Source organism: Heterocephalus glaber, unplaced genomic scaffold (genome assembly GCF_053883595.1).
Source record: "Heterocephalus glaber isolate CG9 unplaced genomic scaffold, H.glaber_assembly_v1.0 deba00001588, whole genome shotgun sequence".
Taxonomy (NCBI): domain Eukaryota; kingdom Metazoa; phylum Chordata; class Mammalia; order Rodentia; family Bathyergidae; genus Heterocephalus; species Heterocephalus glaber.
The window spans coordinates 451,259-477,366 of NW_028258366.1; the positions used below are offsets into that span (position 1 = coordinate 451,259).

Here is a 26,108-nt window from a genome sequence, read left to right on the forward strand (position 1 = left end):
CTGATTAATTTGTAATTAAGTGAAAGAAACTAGAATTTCTTAGTACATATTACATTTGCAAGCATACAGAATTATAAGGAATACAATTAATACATAATGACAGAAAGCAAGTCAACAGTTACCTACAGAACAGACTATGAGGAGGGAGAGGTGCAAAGCAGGCATTAGGAGGAAACTAGAGAAGAGATCCTGTCTGCATTACGGTGGTAGTTTCCCAGATGTATAAATACAACAAGCTTCCAAAGTGTAACACACAAGCAGCTGATTACACTCCCATTACAATTCAATAAGGCTGTTTAAAAGAAACAAAAATAAATGCAAAAATACACTTATAAGTGCTTTACATACAGCCTATGGTACTTCAGTGTAACAAGCACAAACACAAAAGACAACTATATACAAACTGAAAGCATGGGTGAAAAACTAGCGATTCCCTTTTTCTTTCCCTCCTGCTGCACATTTAAAGAACACTATCAATTACATCACAGAATAAATTCAGGTCAAAGAAAGGCAAAAAAGAAGCCAAGGGTTTTATTTTCAAGTATGGACAAGGAGAAAGTAGTGGAGCAGGAAAATGGCTACCGGCAAGGAAGGAGACTTACAGAGTGCTGATTCGCAGAGCGGGAAAATTGAGAATGCTCAGAAACCCATCCAGAGCATTTCTTCTCCAATAAAAACGAATGTGTGTCTAAATATCTTCTACAAGCTACTTATATCATCGCCATATGTCTAGCGAGGCAATGCAGCGTAAGAAATAAATAGCGTTAACGTTAGGCGCTCGGTAAGAAAAATGACAAGTTTTCCATACAAAATTTATCACACCAAGTCACCACATCGCTCAGCCTCCCACCCAACATGTTTTGAAGTCACCTCTTTCTGCCATGGTTGGGAACTGTTGGGGGATATAAATCATTATTTGCTAAGATGGCATTTCCTTTCCCAAAAAAAAATCCCATTCCAGTTTCCGGGCTTTGAAGAAGATTCCTCCAGGTAAAATCATTCTACTGGAGACACCGCAGAAGAGCGAAGAGCTCGTTTGCTGCCTCACAATGGGAAACTGTTGTGATGAACACATTGCGGGAAATCAAAGTCATGGTCTACCAAGATAAAAAAATCATTCAGAGGCCTGGTACGCAGGGCTCTAAAACACAAGAAATAAAGCCTTGAGTCAGTAGAAGCAAAAAGGAGATGCCTGCATAGGTCCGCTGCACGCCATTTTCCTTTTCCAGAGCCTCGGAAGTTTTGCTTCCTATTTTAGTTTGGTCTTTCAAGGGTGACTCTGTCTCCATCCTCCCTCCTCTCCAGCCTCCCCTACACTATCAAGTGGCGGGGTCATTTGCAGTGAGACGAATGCAATAGTGTTTTGGTGAGAGACGCTGTATTTCAGCCCTGTGCCCTGTGCCCTGTGCCCTGGTACTGTGGGCGATGGAGCGGGGCTCCCTCCCTGGCAGGCTGGCAGCCTCCAGCTTCATAGCCTGGACCCTCACACTGTCACTGCCTCTCCTGCTGAACAAAATGCATTCACTTTGGCCCTAACTGTGCAGCCAACCAATGTGGAGGTAGATTAAAAACTCAGTTTCTCCCATTTGGCCCATCAAGAGAAAAAGTGTCAATTAAATCCTAATTACTGCATTTTCAGTGGCTAAAAAGAGCACAGGGGAGAATAGCAACCTAACGTGCAAACCTCCCAAGGCATCTGCCATCTTATGATAATGACTTCGTCACATTCCGGCAGTGTGTGTATATTGTTAGGAGTGGAGTTATATAATAATAGCATCTCATAATGTCATTCTGTAGGCAATGTTTGCTTCAGCCCAATTCAATAGGATGAAGCAATGCAATGAGAGAAAAGGGCAGAAGAAGTAACACAAAATCAGGTGCAATAAAAGCCTAGCTTCAGAGAATATCAAGGTACAAAAAGAATTTATATGTACTAAGATGATCCTCTAGCTTATTAAAGCTAATTCCTCCCACAAGGAAAAGAAAGGGAGTCACATGAAGGAGGTGGGGGAAAAAAATACATATTTACTACAGAAGACTTGGATGGTTAGCCTTAGTTTTTTACCAGTAACTGAATCATCTTGGTCATTCCTTTACTCATACTAGGTGTGAGTCTACCAAAGAGTACAATGGATCTGAAGGCAATCGGCTAGGAAGGCGTAGAATTTGCTTCTACCCAAGTTAACATAAGGCAACTCACTATCTTTCTGTACTCTTCTTCACTCTTTCCTTCATCCATCTAACACAGCCTTTTTCAACCTCAGCGTGGCTGCCATTTTGGATTGAGTCCTTCTTTGGAGGGAAGAGCAGGCTATCTTTTGTATGTTTTGTAGCCCACTGCTGGCCTCTCCCCTTCAGATGCCAGCAGTACCCTCTCCAACAAGTGTCATAAGCAAAAACATCTGCAGACATTGTCAAATATCCCCTAGGTGGCAAAATTATCCTTACTTGTGTAACAGTGTTCTAATATCTCAACAGCAGGTAGAGCCCTCTTACTGGGAATACTGCAGGGAACAAAACAGTAGGATACCAACCTTCAGAAAGCTTATGTTCAATCCCAGGTCAGGACTGATGAGAGCCATCTTAATTTTCATCTAAACCAGTCACTCACTGGCGATCTCATTTATACTAAGGGCATACATTCAACCTTAATTTTATCCCTCTACCAATTAAGGGTAATGGTAATTCATGTAATGGTTTAAGGGGGAAAAAATGAACTATAGCTAAAAACATCTTTAAATAAAGTATTCAAAAACAAGTGATACATGAACCCACTGACAAATGTTAATATTAATCACAAAGTAAGGTGATCAGACAACACAGACCACCTGATAGCATACAAAAACAATATAGCTGTCCTGTAAAATATTCTTGAAGTAAATAAATAAATCATAATCTCAATCTAGCAGACTACAGATTTAAGCATATCCAGGAGATATGATGGCCAGAGATACAAGTTAAATGACACCACAAGGATATCATCAGCCATACCTAAGATGTAGAAAATTCTAGTTTTAAAAATAACCTCAGGGCCGGGGATTTAGCTCAGTGGTTCTGCTACCTGCCTCCCAAGCACAAGGATCTGAGTTCAATCCCCGATACCCAAAAAAAACCACCTCAGAACGGAATCAGCAGCTCAATGTAAAACATCTGCCCAGCATGTGGCCCTGGGTTGAATAACCAGCATAGTTGAAAATCCAGGTTCATCAACAAATAAATGCCAGTGGTGATGGAGGGAAGAACCATACAGGTGCAAAGAAACCCAAGACACACAGAGCGTGGAAATGTCAGTACTGTTTACATCCTCTCTTATTGAAACACAGAAAGACTTTTTAAAAAGTCAATAAAAACAACATGAACTGAGTACTAGAAGATATTCATTTTCTTGGGTAGAAGAACTATATCGATTGCATTTTTGAAGTCTTTATCTTTGTTGAGATACATACTCAAGGATTAATGGGTGCAGAAATACCACGTTTTAGAAAATCTTTAAAGCATTATCCCAAAACTGTGGCATGATGTGGATCACTGGAGGGGGAGGATGGAGCCATGGGGATTCTTTATATCAGTCTCTCTGGTCTTTATATATTTAAATTTTTTGGTTATTTTTTAAAAACAATAAATAAGTAATATAAGTAGATTCTAATGTGCTCACTGGAAACCAGGGAATTTTTACATGAAAAATCGCTGTAGTTGTAGCTAAAATAAGTGATCTTCAGGGAGCCCAGGCATTTTTTGCCATATAAAAATCCAAGTCCCCAAGAGAGGCACAGCATGGAAGTTACAGTGCAACTCTTGTTTTTCATCCTTTTATTCACTTTTTGTACTCAATATACTTCTTCACTAAATTCCAAGCTACATATCATTAAATTCCTATTTTAAAGAAAGGGTAATAGCTCATGAAAATGATTGAGCCCTTTTCTAACTCTAGTCCTGTGTATTTACACATACTGGATAATTTAAATGTGCCTTAAACCTTACCACATAAAGCTCTTCTTACCTAGCTTTGTGTTTAAGTGTCACAAACCATTTTGTGCAAATCACTTAGATTGAAAATACAAAAATCTCCATCTTCATCTTCAAATATAAATAAAAGATTCGGGAATTCAACACATGGCTTCTATCATTGTTTCACAGTATTTAATTTGTTAAGATGCCCATCTGCAATAGACACCTATTTTAAGAGCCAAGTCTATTCCAATTGTGTTCTGTTCCACTTTTCTTGACAAATGATGTTCACCTACTTCTTAGCTCAGTTTCTGGGACACTGTTAAATACCTCCTAAATTTTTCCTTTTTATTAAGATTTAACTTAATGATTGGTATTTATGTGTAGAGTAGGCAACCTGTGTTAGGTCCCATATCCAAAGAGAGAGGATTTTACCTTAAATACTGTTTCAGGGCACTCGTTATGGTCTTCACTTCCCAGTCTATGGAATTCTCCAGGTCCAACTCATTGCAAGTTTTGACATCTAGTGAACAAGCAAGAAAGGAAAATTCATTAAAACCTGGAGCATTCACAGGCCCTCTTGATGAGCTCACAGAGCTTCCATTTTTACATAACTGAACTACAAATAATTAGTCCTGTGGTTTCCCACAAAAATATATATACAACTTACAATACTACATGTTCTATCACTAGAAATTTCTAGCACTACAGAAAAACTGAAGTAGGGATCAAAGCAAAAGGAAAAAGTTTGGCTAAAGTCTGTAAAGAAGAATCAAGAGTATAGCGTTTCAACATCCCCAACTGCACTTATTCATGAACAGCTAAGATTATCATCAAGTGCATCATGTTAAAGGTGTTACTCAGTAGCCATGGCTTAGGCATGGGGCATTTTGGTTGGATGAGTTTAACTAGCTTTCGTTGCTCTACTGCTATCACTTGGCATTATTACAAGGCAAACAGAGGATGGGCCCATTAATATCAAAACAACTATCAGAATGGCAACAAGTCAGTGGGGGAAAGGATAACAAAGCTTGGTCCCACATTTCAACATTTGTATTCATTACACTGTTTTTCTGCAGAATAACGCATGATCAACCAAAACAGAGAAATATGATGACACACACTTAAGCCATTTAGGTTTAACCTGATTAAAACATTACACAATGTATTCATGTATGAAAACATCACATTACCCCATTAATATGTATAATTTTTATATTTTTACGTATCAGTTAAAGATAAATTTAAAAGGAAGCCCGCCTATATGGGCAGGGTCATTTATGAGGAATCTTTCTCATTGCTATTACGCTGTATATATTCATCCAGGAAAGATTTTTTTGGACACTTCTGTGTAACAGTACTGACAGTCACTCTAAATTGAGCTAGTTTTCTTGTCCTGAGTATGTTAAAGATGCGCTGCTTCCAAATGCCATTTAAAATAGTAGGTTCCAAAGAAAAGACGTGAGGTACATAAGAAATAAGGGAGGAAAAACAAGGAACAGTGAGAGTCAATCTGAATTGAAAGGAAAATAAAGCACGGAGAGAGAGGCAACCTCCCCCAGTGCGGGGCATCTTTGATCCCTGTACCTCTGGCCAGTACACTCAGCAAGGCTGGCAGCAGGGAGGAGCACGGCGTGGGCATCCCACACATTCCTCAATGCCTGTGCCAACCTGGGCCAGCAGGCTGCCCAAAGCAACGGAGGTAGGTACAGGTCCTCATCTCCATGACTGAAATCACGTAAATGTTCTCACAAAACTACTGCGAGAATCCAAGCAAGTCAAGAACATATATGTATTTCCATTGATTATTAAAAGTAGCAGGTTAGCGTCCCAGCTAAATCACTAAAAAGTATAATAAGCCTTCTGTGGTGGACCCCGCTCTAAGGAAGCAGGTGGTAAATGGGTTATGAAGAATGGTATCAACCATATACACTTTCCTTTCTAGTTTTCTACATTCCTATCATGCAAAGGAGAGAAGGTGAGATTTCATGGAAGAAACTCTCTCCCTCACTCCTGAACAATGTGTCTCATCCATGACCCCAAAAAACTAGTTGTTGTAGTTCTAGTTTTTTTCCCCTCTCCCTTACACCGTAGTTGTCTATATAAAGGAGAAAACATCTTTTTTTTTTTTTTATCTTGTTAGTATTTCCTCTCTAAAAGCACTAAAAAGTAAAGGCTATCAAAACGGGACCACCACATGAAGCTGCTCATGCTGTCTGAAAAGTTTTTGGAATGATGAAGAATGGATGACAAGTCAATGTTAGACTCAAACTTTTTAAAAATAAAACGGGAAGTGATGGTTACTTCACAGCCTAATATCATATAGATGAAGTCAATTACTCAAAGGTCTGGAGTCTTTTTAAAGCACTTCAACATTTCTTGATTACAGCAACTGACAGCAATATGCAATAAACTACAACAATGACAATTGACACTGATTACATTTTGATCAGTCCCTACAATTCAGAACTCATTTGTTACTGAGCTTGTCAGACAAGCCTCAGATACATTCAAGAAATCAAATTAAGCACCCTGATTAAAGATGCAATCCTTTCTAACTAGAACTAAATAATTCTGTTCTAAAGGCTTTGCCAACCAATTACTTCTGTAACTGAATATTCTGTCTCTCATTAAATCAATTATTTAAATCTCATTTTAACATACAAGTCAGATAACATTTTCAATCAACTTGCTACCAGCAAATCACCATTTTAAAAGCCAAGAGGCTTCTAAAGGAAATCTTTTATTTCCAACTTTCTACTAAATTATTCTATATTTTGAGAATTGAATTCTTTCCATGGAAGAATAAGCCATCCTTTGAGACTCATGGAATAAAAAACAGCTGTCACATCAGAAGTTAATGATTACACAGTGTCTATGTTATTAATCCTCTATTAGATTTTCACTGTTTTCAAATAACTCAATCATCCCCACAGTGCTTAACAATCGGTGGATACATTGAGACTAGGTAGAATTTGTTAATAACTTATTTAGGCTTCCAACATACAAATATGTTTGAACTGTTACCATTGAGATGATATGTTCTACCATAAATGAGGGAAATTTTCTTTCTGACCAAAAAAAAAAAAAAAAAAAGTTCAATATCCTACAATTAGTTAAAATCTAAACTAACAGGAACAAAGAATTGACTGTTTATTAGGGTGAATGTTTCGTACTTGCATAACCACTGGTCATTTCTTCCAAGCTGCACTAGGCAGGCCAAACTAAATGCAAAGTGTGGTTTCATGCCGCAGCTAACGTCTTATTCAGAACGGACTTGAAGCACAATGACTGGATGAGTTTTGAAAATATGCTTTATAATCAAAATTCTGAATATTTTTCAGCTATGTTAGTTCACTTTTCCCCCCAATCCACATAACTAGCCATCCTACAAGCAAAGTAAACATGGTAATATTTTAAAAGCAAAATTCTAATTTTTATTTTCTATGGTTTTTCTATACATAAGTAAAACCATGCAGCCATCTTTGCAAGTAAGAAAATCATCACCAGTCCACCAGACCACATATATTACTACCTCACTTACTCACCTGGTCTGGCTTCGTTCCAAAGTGGGAAAGAAAGAACATACTCATAAAGACAACCCTAACTAGTATTAGTACCCATCTACCACTCACTGTTGTAGTTGTCTTACATTCTCACCTCACTTATTACTAAAAAGACATGATTTCCTCAGGGGACATTTTATCCCTTCTTTCTCTCTGCCTTCTTCAACCATTCCATATTTCAGCCCAGTCAATGGGGCTTTTTGTTGCTGTTTTCAGAAACTTAAGCTGGGCTCAGGGGAAAGCTCAGAGCTTGGTGAAAATTCAGAATGTTGTCTTCTGCTCCCAGAATGAAGAGAACGCATAAGGCCAATAACTCCCATCATCGGGGGAGGAAAAGTGCGGCCCTCTCCTTCAGCTGGCCTGAAGGAGTATTAATGAGTTCTCGACTGAGCCGAATTTCTCTGGTCAGTGGCTATCACTATCCCATGTTGGTGTGAGGTGGAAGATGAGAGAAAAGAAGAGCAGGAGGAAGGAGAAGTTGAGGAGGAAGAAGAGGGAATGGAGGGGCAGACAGAGAAGAGAGAAAGGAGGAGGAAGGAGTCTGGAGGGAAGAGGAGTTGGGAGAAAGAGGAGGGTAATGGAGAGAATCATTTTTCTCTACTTTAATCTTAAACGTGAAGGGGAAAAATAAATCACAAAAAGAAGACAAGTAGCGAGAATATGCGGAAGACTCAAGCATATATTCTTTTTTTTTTTTTGGGTACCGGGGATTGAACTTGGGTCCTTGTGCTTGCGAGGCAGGTGCCAGAACCACTGAGCTAAATCCCCGGCCCTCAAGCATATATTCTTTCTTTAGAGAACTCCGAAGTTTTACATGTGACTATTTAAAGAACACTTAAAATATTTTACACAGAAAATGCAAAACATTTTATGTAAAAATACTGATAGTTTTTTAAAACTAAAGTAAACAGCTCTCAAGAGCTAAAGAGAATACGGAAGCTCTCCTTGAAAAATCCAATGGCTTGGAACTTTTCTCTGACACTTAAAAATCAGATTAGTTTTTATTTTTATAAAGTAAAATGCAGTACAAACAAAACGGGCTTTGAAAAAAATTCAAACCTGAAATAAACATCTTACTTTCAGGAATAATAATAGGCACTGATTGGTATTAAAAAAACAAAATTAAAAATTTGGCAGGTCCACTATTTTGTTTCGGCTATTTTTCCTCTTTAGAGAAAGAATGCAGAGAAGCGAGAAAAGTTGGAGCTATCTATGGGATTGTGTATACACGAATTTTCAAAACCCTAAAACACTTTTTTGGAAGAAGTATTAAATTATTTCCACTTAAAGTCTTAATCAGGATGAAAAGAAATATGTTAAGGAAATCTTAAATTGATTAGGGAACTGTGAGTACATCTATTTTGTCAAGAGTAAGGTTTGTGTTGCTAACAAAGGAACAAGAAAACAGCATTAATGCAAATTCAGAGTTTTTCATTGACAATGTAAAATTCATACTAGGGATTATTTATAGATTAATAAAAACAAGCTTATACTGTACAGACCTCTTAAATGAATTAGTCAGGAAATAACAAGTCAGGATCTTTCTCTCATGCCAATTCTCTAACTTCCTCTGTTTGCAGACTATTACTGAAAACACAGCACTTCCCTCACCAGCAACTTGAATGAGGTTGTGACATACTTGTATCCTGGACTTCTCTACTCTGACGCTCATGGAAAGTAAAGACAGTTTTCCAGGTCATGCATTTTTGGGAAGTTATTTAAAAACATCTCGTAAAATAAGAACTGTCTTGGGACGTGTCTCATGAGCAGGGGAAACTATCACCTGCGTTCAGTAATATCCTGCATGTAGGATTTCATGAGATTAAGAAGAAATTTTAAGACAGCTTAACACTTTGGGGAGACCACAGAAATACTCTTGTTTAAACTTTCCTTGAACATGAACAAGAAGATGACAGAAAATAATGCCAGGATCCCTGTGGCAAATTTATTGCCACAATGTACCTCTTAAATCCCGAAACTCCCATTCTGATACCAATAGAGTTTTCCAATTCTAATCACTGTAACACTGTATTGGAATGAGAGAAATGTTTCTAATTTTAAAATGAAGTAAAAACAGATACTGCAGTCCCATTAAACTCTTCCAGCTGCTACTGAACCCCTGGCAACCTGAGTATTTAATTTGGAGCCCACTCATGGTAAAAAGGAAAATATGTCTGCCAGAATCACACACCTAAGTCAAATCAGAGAGGCAGAAAATGAAAACAGCCCGTGAAAGGCAATGTATTCTAATAAGGCTCTCTAAATAATGACGGGCAATTTTTCCTTCGGTTAACAGCTAAAAAAAGGTTGTTGCCTATGAAATCCTTAATTCAAATACAGCCAAACAAGCAAGCAGTGCTATCCATAACATGTCAGTGGACCTTATTCATCTTTGTTTATGCTTTCTAGAAATGAGTCTTTGCAACAAAGCTTTAAAATGCAGACAGGTTTAAAAGCATTCATAGCATACCTAAGGGTATTGTTAACATTGGTTAATTAAAGTGAGACAGTGAATAAATTAGTAAAAAGCAAGGTCAGGATGACAAAAAGGTTTGATATCCAGGCCCTCCAGCTGTCGAGTTATGATCACCCCTCAAGAGGCAGCGGACTTTGTGGCAGCGGAGAAGTGGGGTGTCTTATAGGTGGCACTAAACTGACAAGAGTGTAATGGAAAAGTGCTTTGTCATTCACATATCGCCTGGGGTAATGAAATGAATTCACTTTCTGGCTTCCTCTCATCTGTGATGCCAAAGAACACTGTGTTATCAGCACAGATGGAGTGGCCATGCTTCTGGAGAAGAGCCTGGCATGAACTACAAACAAGCCACCGTGAATACCAATGAGTCCCTGAGACTCAGACCTTTGTAGTCAAATGACAGTTGTGGAAGCTCCATAAAAATGAGTGAGTCCCAGTGGTCTTGTCCAACCAAACGCACTGTCAAGATTCTGGACAGGCAATTTGGAAGTCGTGCAATTCAAACAGGCCTGGCTGCCACTTTGCTATGGGGAGCGAGCAGTGGGAGACATTCACCCATGAACCAACCCATGAGCCTCATTCTTTTTTCCTTTAACTCTTAATAAATAGCAGCAATCTGAGTAACAGATAATCTAAACTGATGCAAATACCAATCTGAGACAACTGTCTCTGCTCAGGAGACAGTTCATCTATACGGAAGAAAAGAATGGATTCACCAGTAGGACGTACATTACTATGAAATATTAAATTGTGAAATCAATGAACATACACAAATCATGGAAAAATGATTAGAAAAGAGGCATACCCATCAACATACTCAGAAGTCTCTGGACCTTTGAACTCACCCCTACAACTCTGTACAATCCTTGGTCATTTATACCTATTGGAAGAGACAAAATGTTAGCAACATACAAGACTATCATATTTTAGAAGTTGTCATCACTAAACAGTTGCATCAGAATTTTTGCTAACTCACATTTGCAGTATTCCTGTTGAAGATAAAAATAAGATTTGACAAAAAGAACTGTTTACCAACTTGTTTTACCAGCTTTGTATTCAGGAGTTGTGGTTGGAAAATAAGCTCAGAAAACAATATTCCGTGTGGACAAAAATGTAATGAATCATTGTTAACAAAAAGTCAAGCACTGTGGATAGGTTAAAGTGGATCCCAATGCAATTTGTAAAGATCCATTAAAGCATTTGGAGGGGTTTTGGTTTGTTTACTTTTTTACATTTTTCCTGGAACATTTTAACCTTTTAAAAATAATATGCTGATTAGTACATGTAAAGCAATCATTGTTGGATGGTGCCTGAAGATCTGGAAATTCAGGCAAAAAGAAAGAAGAACTGTACTTTTAAAAAAAATTGCCATATGCCCTGCACAAGTGGGTATCATCACCAACCTCGCAGCAAAACAAACCAACTCAATAGATCCTCTCTCTGTCCTTGAGCTCACAGTCAGAGGCAAGAAAAGACATTGTAAAACATAACTTAGGCTACGGAACAATTGCTTTTATTTGGATTCAGATCTGAGCAAACCTATTATAAACGATGTTTTTTAAGCAATCAAGAAACTCTGAGGGGCATTAAGCTTATGCAAGAAAAATGCCCATTTAAAGTTGTATCCGGAAAGGGGTGGAAATAACCTATCTTCAGTTTCTTTGAGGAAAAGAAAGGGATAGATGAAGCAACTGTGGCCAGAGCTACAGTAACTGTTGGATCTGGGTGATGAGAATATGGGAGCTCACTTTATCAATCTCTACTGATTTATCCTTGAAAAATTTCATGCTAAAATGATTCCCGAAAAATGTGACTACTTCCAAAGAGTTACAGGTTTCTGGCTGGCACAAAATAACCCACAACAAAAAGGTCATGGAATTTGCCCCATAGATTTAATTTTCTTTTTATCCCCTTGCCTGGGGTAAGAAAAGAATACTTGATCCCATTTGACCCAGCTATTCCCCTGCTGGGTGTCTTCCCCAAAGAATTAAAAGAATCATACCACAGAGATATATGGGCGCCTCTGTTTACAGCAGCACAGTTTGTAATAGCTAAAGCTTGGAAACAGTCCAAGTGCCCATCAACTGGAAACTGCATAAAGAAGGTGTGGGTTTTTTCTATAAAATGGAGTACTACTCAGCCACAAAGAACGAGAAACTAGAGACATTTATAGCTAAATGGATGCACATTGAGGCCATACTCTTAAGTGAAATAAATAGGACACACATGTGTAAATACTGAATAGTTTTAGTGTGAAAAACTGAAAGTGTAAATAAGGGTTAAAATGATTAAAATCAATAACTGATAATTTGAAATAGGAAGAAAAGGTCCAAAGTGGCAGGGGAAGTGGGAGGGGAAGGGGAAAGGAAAGAAGGGAAAGGAAAAATTATGAGAAAAGGAAAAAATGGAAATGAAGTCTATGTAAATAGGGAAGGGTGGAGCGGGTGAAGGGAGCACAGAGAATGGGGAAAAAATAAGAACCAAGATACATCATGTACAGGCACAAGCACCCAATGATAAATGTAAATGTATTGTATACCTAAAATTACCAATAAAAGAATTTAAGCAAAAAAAAAAAAAAAAAAAGAAAGAAAGAAAAAGAAAAGAAAAGAGTACTTGACAAAGTCTAAGGCACTGATGGAAAACCTTTTAGAGTTTTCAATGACACACAGCCTGCTGAGACATGCGTGCCATAGGTTCGCCATCACTGGTCTAAGGATTGTGTTTGAGTCTTGCTCACTGCACTTATAAGTCAGTCAGGGAGCCTGGTCCAGACACTACGTCTGATATCAAGGGCAACGTCTTACGCCCTATTCTGGGAGAGAAGTGAGATGATTCCCACACCATGTTCTGTAAATTAAAGTGGTCTGCACACACACAAATTTTCATTACTCTTTGCCAAACTCAGTCTTTACCTTTTACCTATTCTTCTTTATTCATTTTTTAAGTTTCTCGGATCCTAATTTTCTTTTGGTTAGGGGCCAAATTCTGACTCCCCAAAGTCTGTGTTTAAATTCTACCCTGCAGTATCTCAGAATGTGACTGTATTTCAAGACAAGGACTTTTAGAAAGGTAATTAATACAAGGTCAAGAGGGTGGTCCTTAAGATTCAACGGGGGTCCTTTGAAGGAGAGGACACTTAGACATGGACAGTGACAGAAAGAAGACCATACAAGGACACAGGAAGGACATAAATCAATGAGAGAACCCTCAAAAGAAACCAACCTTGCGAAAGCTTTATAATGGACTTCTACAGCCCCACAGGTATTTTGTTATGGCAGCCTTAGAAAACCAATACAAACACCTCTCTCAATGATCTCACTCGAGTTGAGAGGAGGAGTGAGCAAAGGTGAGCCCCTGGCTGGCACGAGTCAGCTCAGAATGCTGAAGAACCACGCAGCAGGCACACACCTTCCTCGGGAGACATGCACGGGTCGCAGGGAGGAGCAAAGGGCAACACAGCACCGCTGGCAGTGGGAAAAAAGACAAGCAAACTCCCCAAAATCAAAACTCTCCAGCCCCCCACAGGAGAGAGGCTGAGCCTCTTCCCGGAGCCAGAGAGCATGCCCACTTTGTGCAAAATACCAGAGGACTGGTTCCCTACAACTCCTTATTTAACAAGTTTGACCTCAGTGCCAGAAGCCAAAAGAGCAAGTCATATTCTCCAGTCAAACGTGTGCCTCTATGGAAGGTGCCTGAAATACACGGTGAGATGAAATAAGAATGTTACTTCAGCAATAATAATCACTCTGTGCCGGTAATTACTATCAGATAATTGATCAAGTTCAAATTCATCAACCTGAGAGAAGTAAAGTTAATTGCTAATGCATAATGAAAGGTACAAGGTGGAATTAAAGCTGCTCAACAGTTTTTCTTTTTTTTAATGAAATTTAAATAAATCTCCTACAAAAGCTGCTTGGAACTCACATATAAAATAATTAAGTCTTGTAGAATTTTTGTTTCTTATTATACTGTCCTTTTTTAATTTTATTTTACTGGTACATTTTAGGTATACAATATGACATTCATCATTGGAAATTTGCACCTTTACATAATCTCTCTTGGTTCTTATTTTTCCCCCTTCCCCTGCCCTCCCTTCAATTCCTCCATCCCTACCTATTTGCACAGACTGTTTCCACTTTTTCACTTTCTCATATTGATTCCATTCCCTTCTTTCCTTTCCCCTTCCCCAGCCACTTACCCTTTGCCCCTTTTCTTCCTATTTCACATTATCTATTATATCTTTTAGTCCTTATTTACACTTTCAGTTTCTCACACCAGAGAAACAATTTAGTATTTACACGTGTGTCCTATTTATTTCACTTAAGAGTATTGCCTCAATGTGCATCCACTTAGCTATAAATGTCTCTAATTTCTCATTTTTTATGGCTGAGTAGTACTCCATTTTATTAAAAAACCACATTTTCTTTATCCAGTCTCCAGCTGATGGGCATTTGGGCTGTTTCCAAGTTTTAGCTATCACGAACTGTGCTGCTATGAAGATGGGCACACATATATCACTGTGGTATGATTCTTTTAATTCTTTGGGGAAGATCCCCAGCAGTGGAATAGCGGGGTCAAATGGGACCTCTAACCCTACTTCTTTGAGGAATCTCCATACTGATTTCCACAGTGGTTGCACCAGTCTACACTCCCACCAACAGTGGAGCAGGGTTCCTCTTTCTCCACAGTTCTTAAAGGCTCTAACTAACCAAATAAGAATAGGAACATGCAGCAGATGGAGGAACACGGGTGTGTTCATACAAAAATATCAATTACAGTGAAGAATATAAATCTGCCAATATTCCAGGTCATATTAATGGGTTTATCACATCCTTTCAGCTTTTCCAAACTTCCTTCCTTTGGGCAAAGAATCACTATTTCTAGTCACCAGGTGTTCACAATGGGAAATTAGCTTTGACTTTTTCCCTGCTACTTTCCAAATTCAAGGGATCAATGTCCACTCTTTCCTTAAAAGCTATGGACTAATCTCCACCTCAACACAGCCTTGAACTTTATGCTCGTGCATGAATTAAGGAATCCCTGCTAAGAAACATACACACAACCATAATCCATTCCCAATGCCACTTATCTTTTTATTGTTCACATCACTTTTACTAGCTAAGGCCCTACACAAGCCCCATTCTACAAGTGAAGGACAAGTGAGATCCGATTACTCTCCCTAGCCGAACAAGCACATCAGGCTGAAACACACAAGTACCGACAATGGTCCCATTTCCTCTACTCTCTCGTACCAAAGTATTTGCCCTAGTGAGAGCAGACTGCTGTCACCCCAAAGCACCAGGTCCTCACCCTCCCTCATGACTGAGTCAGGCTCAAGTTTCCCCCAACACGGACATTCTACCCCTTACTTTCACAGAGTTACTCTCATCTGTCCCATGAATTTATTCATCAATTATCTGACACATGCAATTCTAGCTGCCCAAGAGTCAGCAAGGAATGAAATAAAATTTCATCTAACCCTTCAAAACCAGGTGAAGTCCTACCTTTTCTGACACCGGCCCACAGCAATGTTTTCTTTTTCTAAATATAACTCTTAATTCCTTTCAAAATTCAATATTTAAGCCCATAATCTTAGTTATAATTTCAAAATCAAAAGTCAAATGCTTGACCTGACATCATCAAGTCTTTATTTTTCCCACTCAGTGTGAATGTTCATATTCCACCATGTTAAAAGCCATTTCCACAGTAAATCTATGTGAACATGTATATTCTATGCTGTACATGTCCCATTGCACCTTTAAAATTTTGTTTTAAATGTATATTCCAAAATGCATCAAGCCATAGTATTTTTAAATAAACAACAGAGAACCTGTGTTCCACCCTCTCACCCCTACCCCAATGCATAAATATATTACCTGAAAAGAAACTAGGCCAACCCAGTATCAAAAATCAACTTTTGTTTTTGTTTCTCTGCTACCTTGCATAGAGTAGATAAGAAGCACAAGTTATAGCTGCATTGACCTAGCTTGAAATTGATTGAGAAGTATAGCTCTCTCGTGCATGCATGCGCGTTCTCTCTACATATAATTTGTATATAATTTACATATACACGTTTTATATATATATATATCTGTATATATGCAGATATATCTATAGATCTAGAAAATCACTATTTCTAGTCACCAAGTGTTAGAATTGTGATATTAGTTTTGGCTTTTTCCCTGTCACTTTCCAAACTGAAAGAATATATGTATGACCACATATACATATATGATCATGTATATATTTCACATATGACCAAAATGAAAATCATTAATTCTGAACTGAAAGTCAAAATATCCAAGTGACTACCTTTTTCAGGATATAAAAATGGGTATCAGCAATGGATATCATTAATAAAATATTTTCTGATTTTTCACAAAAACATGTAATTTTGTCAAGGTGTTTACAGGCCCAAATATTGTTTTCTTTTACTAAATAAGGCTGATTCTGATTGCAGTAAAAGTAAGCTCTGCTCCCAGAAGGGGCAGCTGATGACAGCTGTCCCCAGTAAAGTGGATAAGGAGAAATCAGATGTGTCTTACTTCCTACTTCCTGCCTCCTCCCATCTGCCACAGTGCTGTCACTGAGTGAAACCCACGTCTTCCATGAGGAGGGGGGGTCAGAAAGTGAGAATGAGTTTCATTATCATCTCTGCCCGTCTGTTTGCTTCTCAGAACCCAGAAGATGTCAGCAGAGCCAGAGTCCTTCTGGCTCCACAGGACACCAGCACAGAGCTGCTGAACGCTGGTGGGCACCAACGGGACCATGAAGCTGGGCTGGAGACGTGAGAGGAAGGGACGATACTCTGGGGCAGTGTTGGGGAACCTACAGTGGGCTGTTTGCATCACTGAAAGCTCTAAAACGTTCACCATTACTACCCTAGGGCAGTAAGGAATTACTGCAAGGATTGGAGGCAAAAGGAAAATAAGATTTAAGAGTCATTCTGTGTTCTGTGTTCTGCATTAAGTCAGTGTTCTGCTGCTATAACAGAATACCACAGACTGAGTAACTGATAGTGAACGGAAATTTATTTGGTTTACGGTTCTAGAGGCTGGAAAATCCAAGATGCAAGAGTTGCGTCAGGAGAGGGGCTTCTTGCTGTCTTTCCACAGTGGAAGGTAGAAGGGCAAGAGAGAGAGAGCGATGGGGAGGGGAACGGGGACAGGACTCATTCTTTTACCGGAGGCTCATTCCTGCAATAACAAACCCAGAAGGCAGGTAACAACACAGCCACGCATGACGGCAGAGCCTTCCTGACCTGATCGCCTCTCAGCCTAATGTACTGGGGATTAAGTTTCCAACACAGGACTTTGGGAGATACATCCAAGCCACGGCAGGCGGCCACTGGCAAGTAAATGCAGGGGATAAAAAGAAAAGAGTGCCTTTTAGAGTGAACAAAGCAGAAAAGACAGGTATTTAACAAACAAAGATAAATAGGAGAAAAATATAAAACAAAAGGAAGAAGAAACTGGAAATGAATGATAGCAGAACAGCAAGTTTGTAAAATTTAATTTCCTGTTAATGTCCTGAGAAATATGGAATACTTACTATATTTTAGGCATAAAAATAGAACAAAGGGAAAATACAGCATGAAATTAAAGAGAGAATTAAAATTGAGAGAGAGCTGCTTCAGACCAAAAGGACCATAACATCTTTTTGTGCTTTGTTCTTCTTTCTGCTTCCTAGAGCGGGCTCTGTATTTGATTTTCTGTATTCTCCAATACTACTCCAAAAGTTCCTCAACACAGTATGCAATTAACAAATGAATGGAATAAATTAATAAATGAAATGAATACTGGAGTCATAAACTAATGATTAGCAATATGGAAAGAAAATACGAGACAGAAAAAAGTCTCAAATACATGTATGATAAAGATAGAAACCTACCATATATAAATAGTGTAACCAGATGAAGAGCTCTAAGTGGATCACAAACACTTCTGATGCTAACAGATCATTCAAAAAGATTCTGCAGCTGCATGTTTCTACAGAAATAAATGATCAAATTCCATGGTCTATAAACCAGCATTCACTCAGCTCTCATCTAGTAACCTGCAGAGCGCCTGCAGTGGAACGAGGTACTTAATATCTGTGGAGTGACGGAATCATTTATTTGTACTTGTGTGTGTTGACAACAGGGCAGAAGATCATTAATGTTCATGTTCACATTCACAGGATTTACATCAAAAGTCTGCAACACTTCATTTTTAAGGAGGCACGTGTGTATAAATATATGCATGTGCCCACAAACAAATACAGGTTTACATATCCCTCTAGCACTGCAAAGACAAATTCCCCTATGAGGTGTGTAATGAAAAAACATACAATTTTATGCATATAGAAATACTAATCATTATTTTAAGTATGTCCCAATTATAATTATGTATTTGTACATTTTATATATGATTATAAATATTAGCTACTGTTGAAAGACTCTGAAAGAAAAAAGAAAAGCACAACCATTGGAAAAACTTGTCAGGAAATCCCCAGCAAAGTGGCTAAGAATGATGTGCTATAAAAGGAGACTTATACAAAAGCAATAAAGAAAATCATGGATACTGTTTCAGGTTCTAGGTGGATTCCAAAACCATGATAATGTGTTCCTTACATATATTTACAACTAATCTTCAATAAACACTATTTTGAAAGGCCTGTGTCAAAATAAAGACTTTCCAGGCTGGCTGCCACACTGGGTTACATAAAAAGCAACAGGTACATACACAAAGATACCCTTCCAAAATATTCAGCAACTCTTAACATTTTAAAATTCTGCTAAAAATATATGTTCATATTAGGCTGATTTTAAATGCAGGCAGATGGAACCAAGTGTGATTTGTTCTGTTCCATCCAAGGCACACATTCACTAACATAAATGCAAGATACTGTGACGTTAGGGTGCAGATTTCAAAAGTCCCCCAAATCTTGCAGGTAGGTGGAAGATGGCTGCATGGATTATGGGTACACTACACTCATCCATGGATTGATTAACTGCTGAGTCCACAGGTGAAAATGCTCTTAGGAGGGGGATTCTGCTGGAAGAGCCGGAAGAGATGATCACGGGGGGCACAGACTGGCAGGGTGGAGGAAAGCAGCTCACACCATGGTGGCCAGGAGCTGGGAGGAAGATCCACCCTGCCAACACACCCTTCCTGACCTGGAGCCAGCGGACTGGGGACGGCATCCTCTAAAAACTGTGAGCCAGGCAGAAACAACTCCAGACATACTCAGCCACCTCATCTTTGACAAAGGAGCCAACCACCCTCGTTGGAGGAAAGATAGCCTGTTCAATGAATGGTGTTGGAAAAACTGGATTTCAACCTGCCACAGATTAAAACTAGACCCGTACCTATCACCATGCACTAAACTAAAATCAAAGTGGATTAAAGATCTAAATATTAAGACAGAAACACTAAACCTGCTGGAAGATAAGTTAGGTAGAACTCTTGAAGACATTGGCATAGGAAAAGACTATGAACAAAACCTCAGTAGCACAGGAACTAGCAGAAAGAATCAACAACTGGGATCTCATCTTATTAAAAAGCTTCTGCACGGCAAGAGAAACCACTAACAGAGCTAAGAGACAACCTACAATATGGGGAAAAAATTTTAGCAGATGTACCTTAGACAAAGGTCTACTATCTAGAACATATAAAGAACTGAAAAACATCAGACGGCCCCCCCAAATTCAAAGACCCAATTCAGAAATGTGTGTCTGAAATGAACAGACATTTCTCAGACAAAGAAGTAAAGGCAGCAAACAAATATATGAAAAAATGTTCAACATCACTGGTCATTCGAGAGATGCAGATGAAAACAACCCTGAGATTCCGCCGCACCCCAGGAAGAATGGCTGCTATCATGAAATCAACCAATAACAAATGCTGGCGGGGCCATGGGGAAAGAGGAACCCTGCTCCACTGCTGGTGGGAGTGCAGACTGGTGCAACCACTGTGGAAATCATTATGAAGATACCTCAAAGAACTAGGACTGGAGGTCCCATTTGACCCCGCTATTCCCCTGCTAGGTATCTCCCCAAAAGAATTAAAAGAATCATACCATAGTGATATATGTGCACCCATGTTTATAGCAGCACAGTTGGTAATAGCTAAAGCTTGAAAACAGCCCAAGAGCCCATCAACTGGAAACTGGATAAAGAAGACGTGGTTTTTTTAATAAAATGGAGTACTACTCAGCCACAAAGAATGAGAAACTAGAGACATTTATAGCTAAATGGATGCATATTCAGGCCATACTCTTAAGTAAACAAATAGGACACACATGTGTAAATACCGAATAGTTTCTCTAGTGTGAGAAACTGAAAGTGTAAATGAGGGTTAAAATGATTAAAACAAATAATTGATAATTTGAAATAGGAAGAAAAGGTCCAAAGACGTAGGGGTGGTGGGAGGGGAAGGGGAAAGGAAAGAAGGGAAAGGAAAAATTATGAGACGAGAAAAAAAATGGAAATGAAGTCTGTGTAAATAGGGAAGAGTGGAGGGGGCGAAGGGTGCCCAGGGAATGGGGAAAAAATAAGAACCAAGATACATCATGTACAGGGACAAGCACCCAAAGATAAATGTAAATGCACTGCATACCTAAAATGTACCAATAAAAGAATTTAAGGGAGAAAGAAAAAAACTGAGGCAGAAGCCAGGGATTTAGCTCAGTGGTTCCGCCGCCTGCCTTGCAAGTGGAAGGACCCGAGTTCAATCCCTGGTACCAAAACAAAACAAAACAAAACACTGTGAGCCTAAGTAAACCTGTCCTCCTTGAAGTTGTGGGTGCCAGGTATTTCATCCCAGCAAAAGAAAGGAACTAAGACACTGTATTTACTTCTAAACCCTAACCCTAAGAATGAACTGTTTTTCACACAATACATTAAATACTACAAACAGCAGTGAGAAGATTACGTGTAGCTATAGGAGGATGTAAAGCTCAAAATGGAACCTACTAATATTTTAACCTTTCTAGACCTTGGTACCTTCAATTTTTTTTAAAAAAAGCATATTCTAGAAACAAATTTGTTAAGGTTGTAAGAGAGGAATCATTACAAGTTAAAGTTGCCAATGTCCTAGAAATTTCCAACTCTACCACCTTCCAGCTGTTTGGCCTGACAAGCTGCTCAATCTCCCTGTGCCTCAGCTTCTTCCTCTAAATAACGGAGTTAATGGTGGAACAGGGTAATTTTGAAAATGAGAGATAATGTCTGTAAGCCATAGGCACGGGCCACATATATAATTAAGTCAAGCATTAAGAGCTTTAACTGTAGCATAAATTTCAAAATAGCTATGGACAATACATATAAGTCCCCTTAACCAAGGCACATAGTCTACAACCCACTTCTATTAAAATAAAGCATAAACTAGGGAGACAGCTAACATTTACTGAATAAGAATGACTCATGGAAAATATAAAACTGCTGCTCACCAATAACATTTGCAATTTCTTCCCCTGGACGATATTTATTTGGGCAGCAGACAGAAAAACATTACAGACAGCTACAATCTTCCAACAATGTGTCTGTCTTTCCCTTCCTATGGGCTCTTTGCACAGAGGCCTTCACAGACCCTGCTTGTGCAACCGCTTCTGTAGTATGAGGACTGGCCTCCACACCTGCAGGCACTTCAAGGAAACTCTCACAGTCCCATTCACATGGCCTTCCTCCTGCAGAGAAGAGACAGCTTGGCACATGGGGGTGGCTGGCCAGCACATCCACTTCTGCTTCCCACCGGAGCAAAAAAAAAAAAAAAATGGAAGACACACAAGGCCAGCGTCACTTCCAGATCCAAGGCAGTGTTTTCAGAAGTACTGGTAATTCAGGACTCTCAAGACACATCTAGGTTTGGCTAAGTCTCATCCTCTCAAATCCAAACCCCAAAAAACCAAATGGTTGGTCCATTAGCTACCACCCTCATCAAAACAGACTGTAGACTACAGATGATTGGCTTCACTTCATAGCAATCCCAGCAGGAATGTTTCATCCTAGAGCAGACCAAAACCGTTCAAACCCCTGGGCAAAGTGTCTAGACAGGGACTAGAGGAAAGCTACAAAGTAACATGGAGCTTCCTACTCCTTTAGGACCACTTGGGGCCCCAGACACTCCAGAGGTCTCATACAGACCATCTCAGGGGCATCTGCTGTGACTCATTCCAAGGGCCTTCCAGTTGTCTGTACAATATGACCTCCACAAAGGGCCTGTCTCACAGATGGCGAGGTCCCTTTTGGCAGAACTCAGCTTCTCTATCACCACTAGGTTCCATCAACTCTTCCTCTGGTCCTGTCCTCACCGCCACAGGGCAACCTGACTAACAGGAATCAGAATCCCAATCTTAGCACTACCACCTTCTAGGTGACCTGTGCCAGGCTTAACCTAACTTGTTTCTAGCCTCAGATCCACTATACCACCAAGCCTAGTGAGTAACATACATTTGCTTGACTAAGTTTTCTGGAGACAAAGAGAGCATTTGAAACACTGAAACATGAAATGGTTTATCTTAGGCTTTGAAATACTGTCCAATACAGATTCTGCACTGACATTATCTGCCACCCAGAGACCTTGGGAGGTCCCATCATGCTCTCCTGCTATCCTCTTTGATTATTGTCTCTCTCTCTCCATTATGCTTCTTGCTCTCATCCTCTAAATGACAAAATTCACGAAGGTGCTATCCTGAGCTTCCTTTCCTTTTTCTTCCCTTACCATCCCCATGAACGGCTGTTCTGGCCCCTCAAACTCCACCTCTGTGACAATGACGTCCACTAGTTCTCCTCTTGCCTTCAGCCTCTTTCTTACAGATATATCACAGGTACAGTGAATGCAGAAGATGTAAAAGCAGTCGACACCCCTCCCAAATACACTGCCCATCCTCTGTTCTGTGCCCTAAAGGCGTCACTGACCTGGGAGGGAAGGAAGCTCAGCTTTTCTTCCTCCCTATCCCTCTCTCCCTATATCCGAAAGGTCATCAGATTCTGACTAGCTGCCAAGTCTCTCCACACCTTTTCAAGGCCAAGACTTCATTTTTATTTAATTTGTACCTGTCACGTGAAAATACTAAAGTTGTGTATACCTACAGGGTTCCATGCAATATCCCAATCCATGCATGCATTGTGTAATGTATGCCTTCTAATATTATTTTAGAATGAAAACATTCAAAGGTCACTCTGACGTCTGACAGCACATAAAAACTTCTTACTCCTAACTGTACCTTAGCATTTACCCACTGGTCACCCTTCCCCGTCTCTCTCCCTCCTTCCTACACCCCTCCGCCTCCATAACCACCATTCTGCTCTCAATTTCCAGATTCCACACACGTGTGCATGACACTGTACTTCACTTAACCCAGTGAGTTCCAGTTCCCTCCCTGTGCTCACAAGGGACAGAATTTCATTCATTTTATAGCTGCACAGTATACTTTGTATGTAAATTTCTTCATCCATCAGTTGGAGGATTGAGCTGTTTCTAATTTTTAGTGACTATTTTTCCTTGGGCATATGCCCAGTAGTGGGATTGTTGGATCATATGGTCATTCTACTTTCCACTTAAGGAACCTCCATACTGTCTGTACACTAATAAAATTTCATCACCTCTTATCTAAATTATTTCCAAAATCCAAGCATCCAGCCGTCTTCCATCTTCCCCTACTTCACCAGTTTGCTTCTCTGTCAAAGATCTCAACACGCTGTTGTTCAATAGCTCACCCGGGCCTATAGAACTGAGCCCAAGATGCAGGATTGCACCTGGGACTGCCACACACTGGACTGTGCTGCTCACAAAGCGTCTTCTCGCACAAAACCCATCCTCTTCCACCAACACCCCCAGGACAACATGAGTACCTTCCGTTCCAATGTCTCCCTCTAGAGAGAAAAAAGCATTTATTGACAACCTTGAAAAACAGAAATTATGTCTCCCTTCCGATCAAGAGGCTTACTGTTAAGAGAAGATCCAAGTGTTGAAAGTTCAGAGTTTTACCCCTGTAACACAACCAACATCTACAGGTGTCAGCTGGACATTCTGCAGGGGCCTGGGGAACTTAGGCTCCCAGAACCTGTGAAAATGCAACACTCTAGGTACTGAGAGGAACACGCTGCCTTCGGTCTCTGAGCTGGGAGACTTGTCTCACCTACCAGTCGCCATGGACTGTGCAAGGGCAACTTGTTAACACAGAAGCAGCCCTAAAGGTTTTAAAATTAGGTTGAAGCTAATTTTGAAGAACTGGAACAAGACTTCCACCATTTTTCCTCCAAGATCTTTCCTGCGGGCAACACTCAAAAAGTGCTGGCTAAAGTCCATCGAATACGTGTGGTCAGGAATAGGTAAGTAAGGAAGTAAGCTGGAATGGATGGGGCAGCTTAGTAACAGTAAATTTATTTTCAAACTCACTGATTCCGGTCAAGTTTAAACAGGGGGAAAATTCTACTAATATAAATGGGAACAAGATGCAGACTCAAGGCAAAAGTTGGCTGTCAGTGTTTTCTGAGATTAACCCCCCCCCCGCCTTATGCCTTTGCTACAGAGATGGGACATTGGAAAAGGCCCAAGGGTGTCTCACTGCTGCCACCTGCCTCTCCACCTCAGGTCAGGCTCAGCGTCAGGTGCCCCACCAAGGCCAGGAAACAGGGACAAACTCATTTCTGTTTCTGTGACAGGGTCCAGCCATGTCCTCCAGGCTGGCCTCCTGAAGCATTCTTCTTTTTTCTGCTCTCTGGTCATGGTATTGCTTGAGATGTATTGCTGTTCAAACATCCACAAGACACAGGAATAGGTTACAAGCCAAAGCAATCAATGTCGCTGCTTGTGACAAAAGCCACAGAAAATTACTTAAGTGAATTCAGGTGATTTCCCTATGTTGACTGCTGTCACCACAGGGTTCCTCGGTACTCCTAGAACCTCGAGTCAATAATAGGACTACTTAACTATAATGGGCCCCAATTACTAGATTTACCTCTAAACAAGCAACTTCTGTTTACTGAGCACTCAACATGTACCAAGTCTCAAATGGTCTCTTCATTCCCACAATCCTATGAAGGCTAACTACCATTATCTCGTTTTGCAGATGATAAAATGAAGACAGGGAGCAACTAACTCGACCTGGTTGCAGAGTTAGTAAGTGGTGAAACAAATTCCAACCCAGGGTGACTTTTGAATTCATGCTGTTCGACATTATGCTCAGAGTGAAGAGAACACTAGCATAAAACATCATGAACTTCATAGGCACTTAATGCAAACACAAAATCTAGCCTGCTTACTGTGGAGCTAAAGAGCATTAAAGTTTTTCATCTAAAAACACCTGCAACATTACTTGAAAATATGCCACTGTCATTCTCTTGACTCTACCCATCCTCCAAGCCAAACAGACCCAAAGCAAGACGATTTATACAATGGCTATACAAAGTCCTATTGATTTTCTTCACTCCTATCGCATGGATGTATTAATGGAGGAAAAATGAACAAAACCACAAGTAACAGAATAAAAGGATGGAGACTTTATAGGCTGAAAAAAGTCACTGGACAAGAAGAAACTAATAGTGGTAATCAAACCCTAAACCACATAAGCAAGGACTTCAAGCATACCATCTTATATGAAGTACCTTCTCCCGTTAGTTTGGAAGCTAGTAACTTTTCAAAGTTTTCTTAAAAGTATTAAGATTGCTAATTGGGAAAAAAGTATTCAGCCTTGACTTGGCTGGACTTAGTGTTTCAATTCTGCATTTGCATGTCTGCAGACACCACAAGATTGTTCAGCTTCCTCCCACATAAGATTGTCCTGCATTCCCTCCTACACTCACCTCACACCCCTTCTGATTAAAAAAGAGACAGCAAGTGAGAAAGTCCAGTTTCCTTGCTGTAAATTTCCAGAGGACAGCTGTTCTTTATTTTCAACATTTTGCAAAGAATTTGCCCTTGGCAATTTAAGATTAATGTGTAATCATGATAAAATATGTTGCAAGATCACTCTGGACATCTTCCCTCTCACACCCCTCAAAGATTAATACTGAAACTATGCATTATCAACTCCTGCTGGAGCCCATTTTGAAAGCCAATGCCATCCCAAAGTGCTCTGGAAGCAGAACAATCCTCAAACCAACTTCGGAAAGATTCTCAAAATCCAAAACT

General features: G+C 39.7%; 1 protein-coding gene across 4 annotated transcripts in view; it reads right to left on the bottom strand.

The window, feature by feature from the left end:
- Positions 1-26,108, bottom strand: part of LOC101714770 (rho GTPase-activating protein 10) — a 170,522-nt gene that overhangs the window by 105,640 nt on the left and 38,774 nt on the right. For 3 of the 4 annotated variants that reach the window (XM_087193398.1, XM_087193401.1, XM_087193400.1), the window contains exons 7-8: positions 10,796-10,870; positions 4,384-4,471 (exon numbers count right to left, since the gene is read on the bottom strand). In XM_087193398.1, coding sequence (XP_087049524.1) covers positions 4,384-4,471; positions 10,796-10,870 — 163 coding nt within the window. The remainder of the gene's footprint in view (positions 1-4,383; positions 4,472-10,795; positions 10,871-26,108) is intronic. The other variant, XM_087193399.1, reaches the window with a different exon arrangement.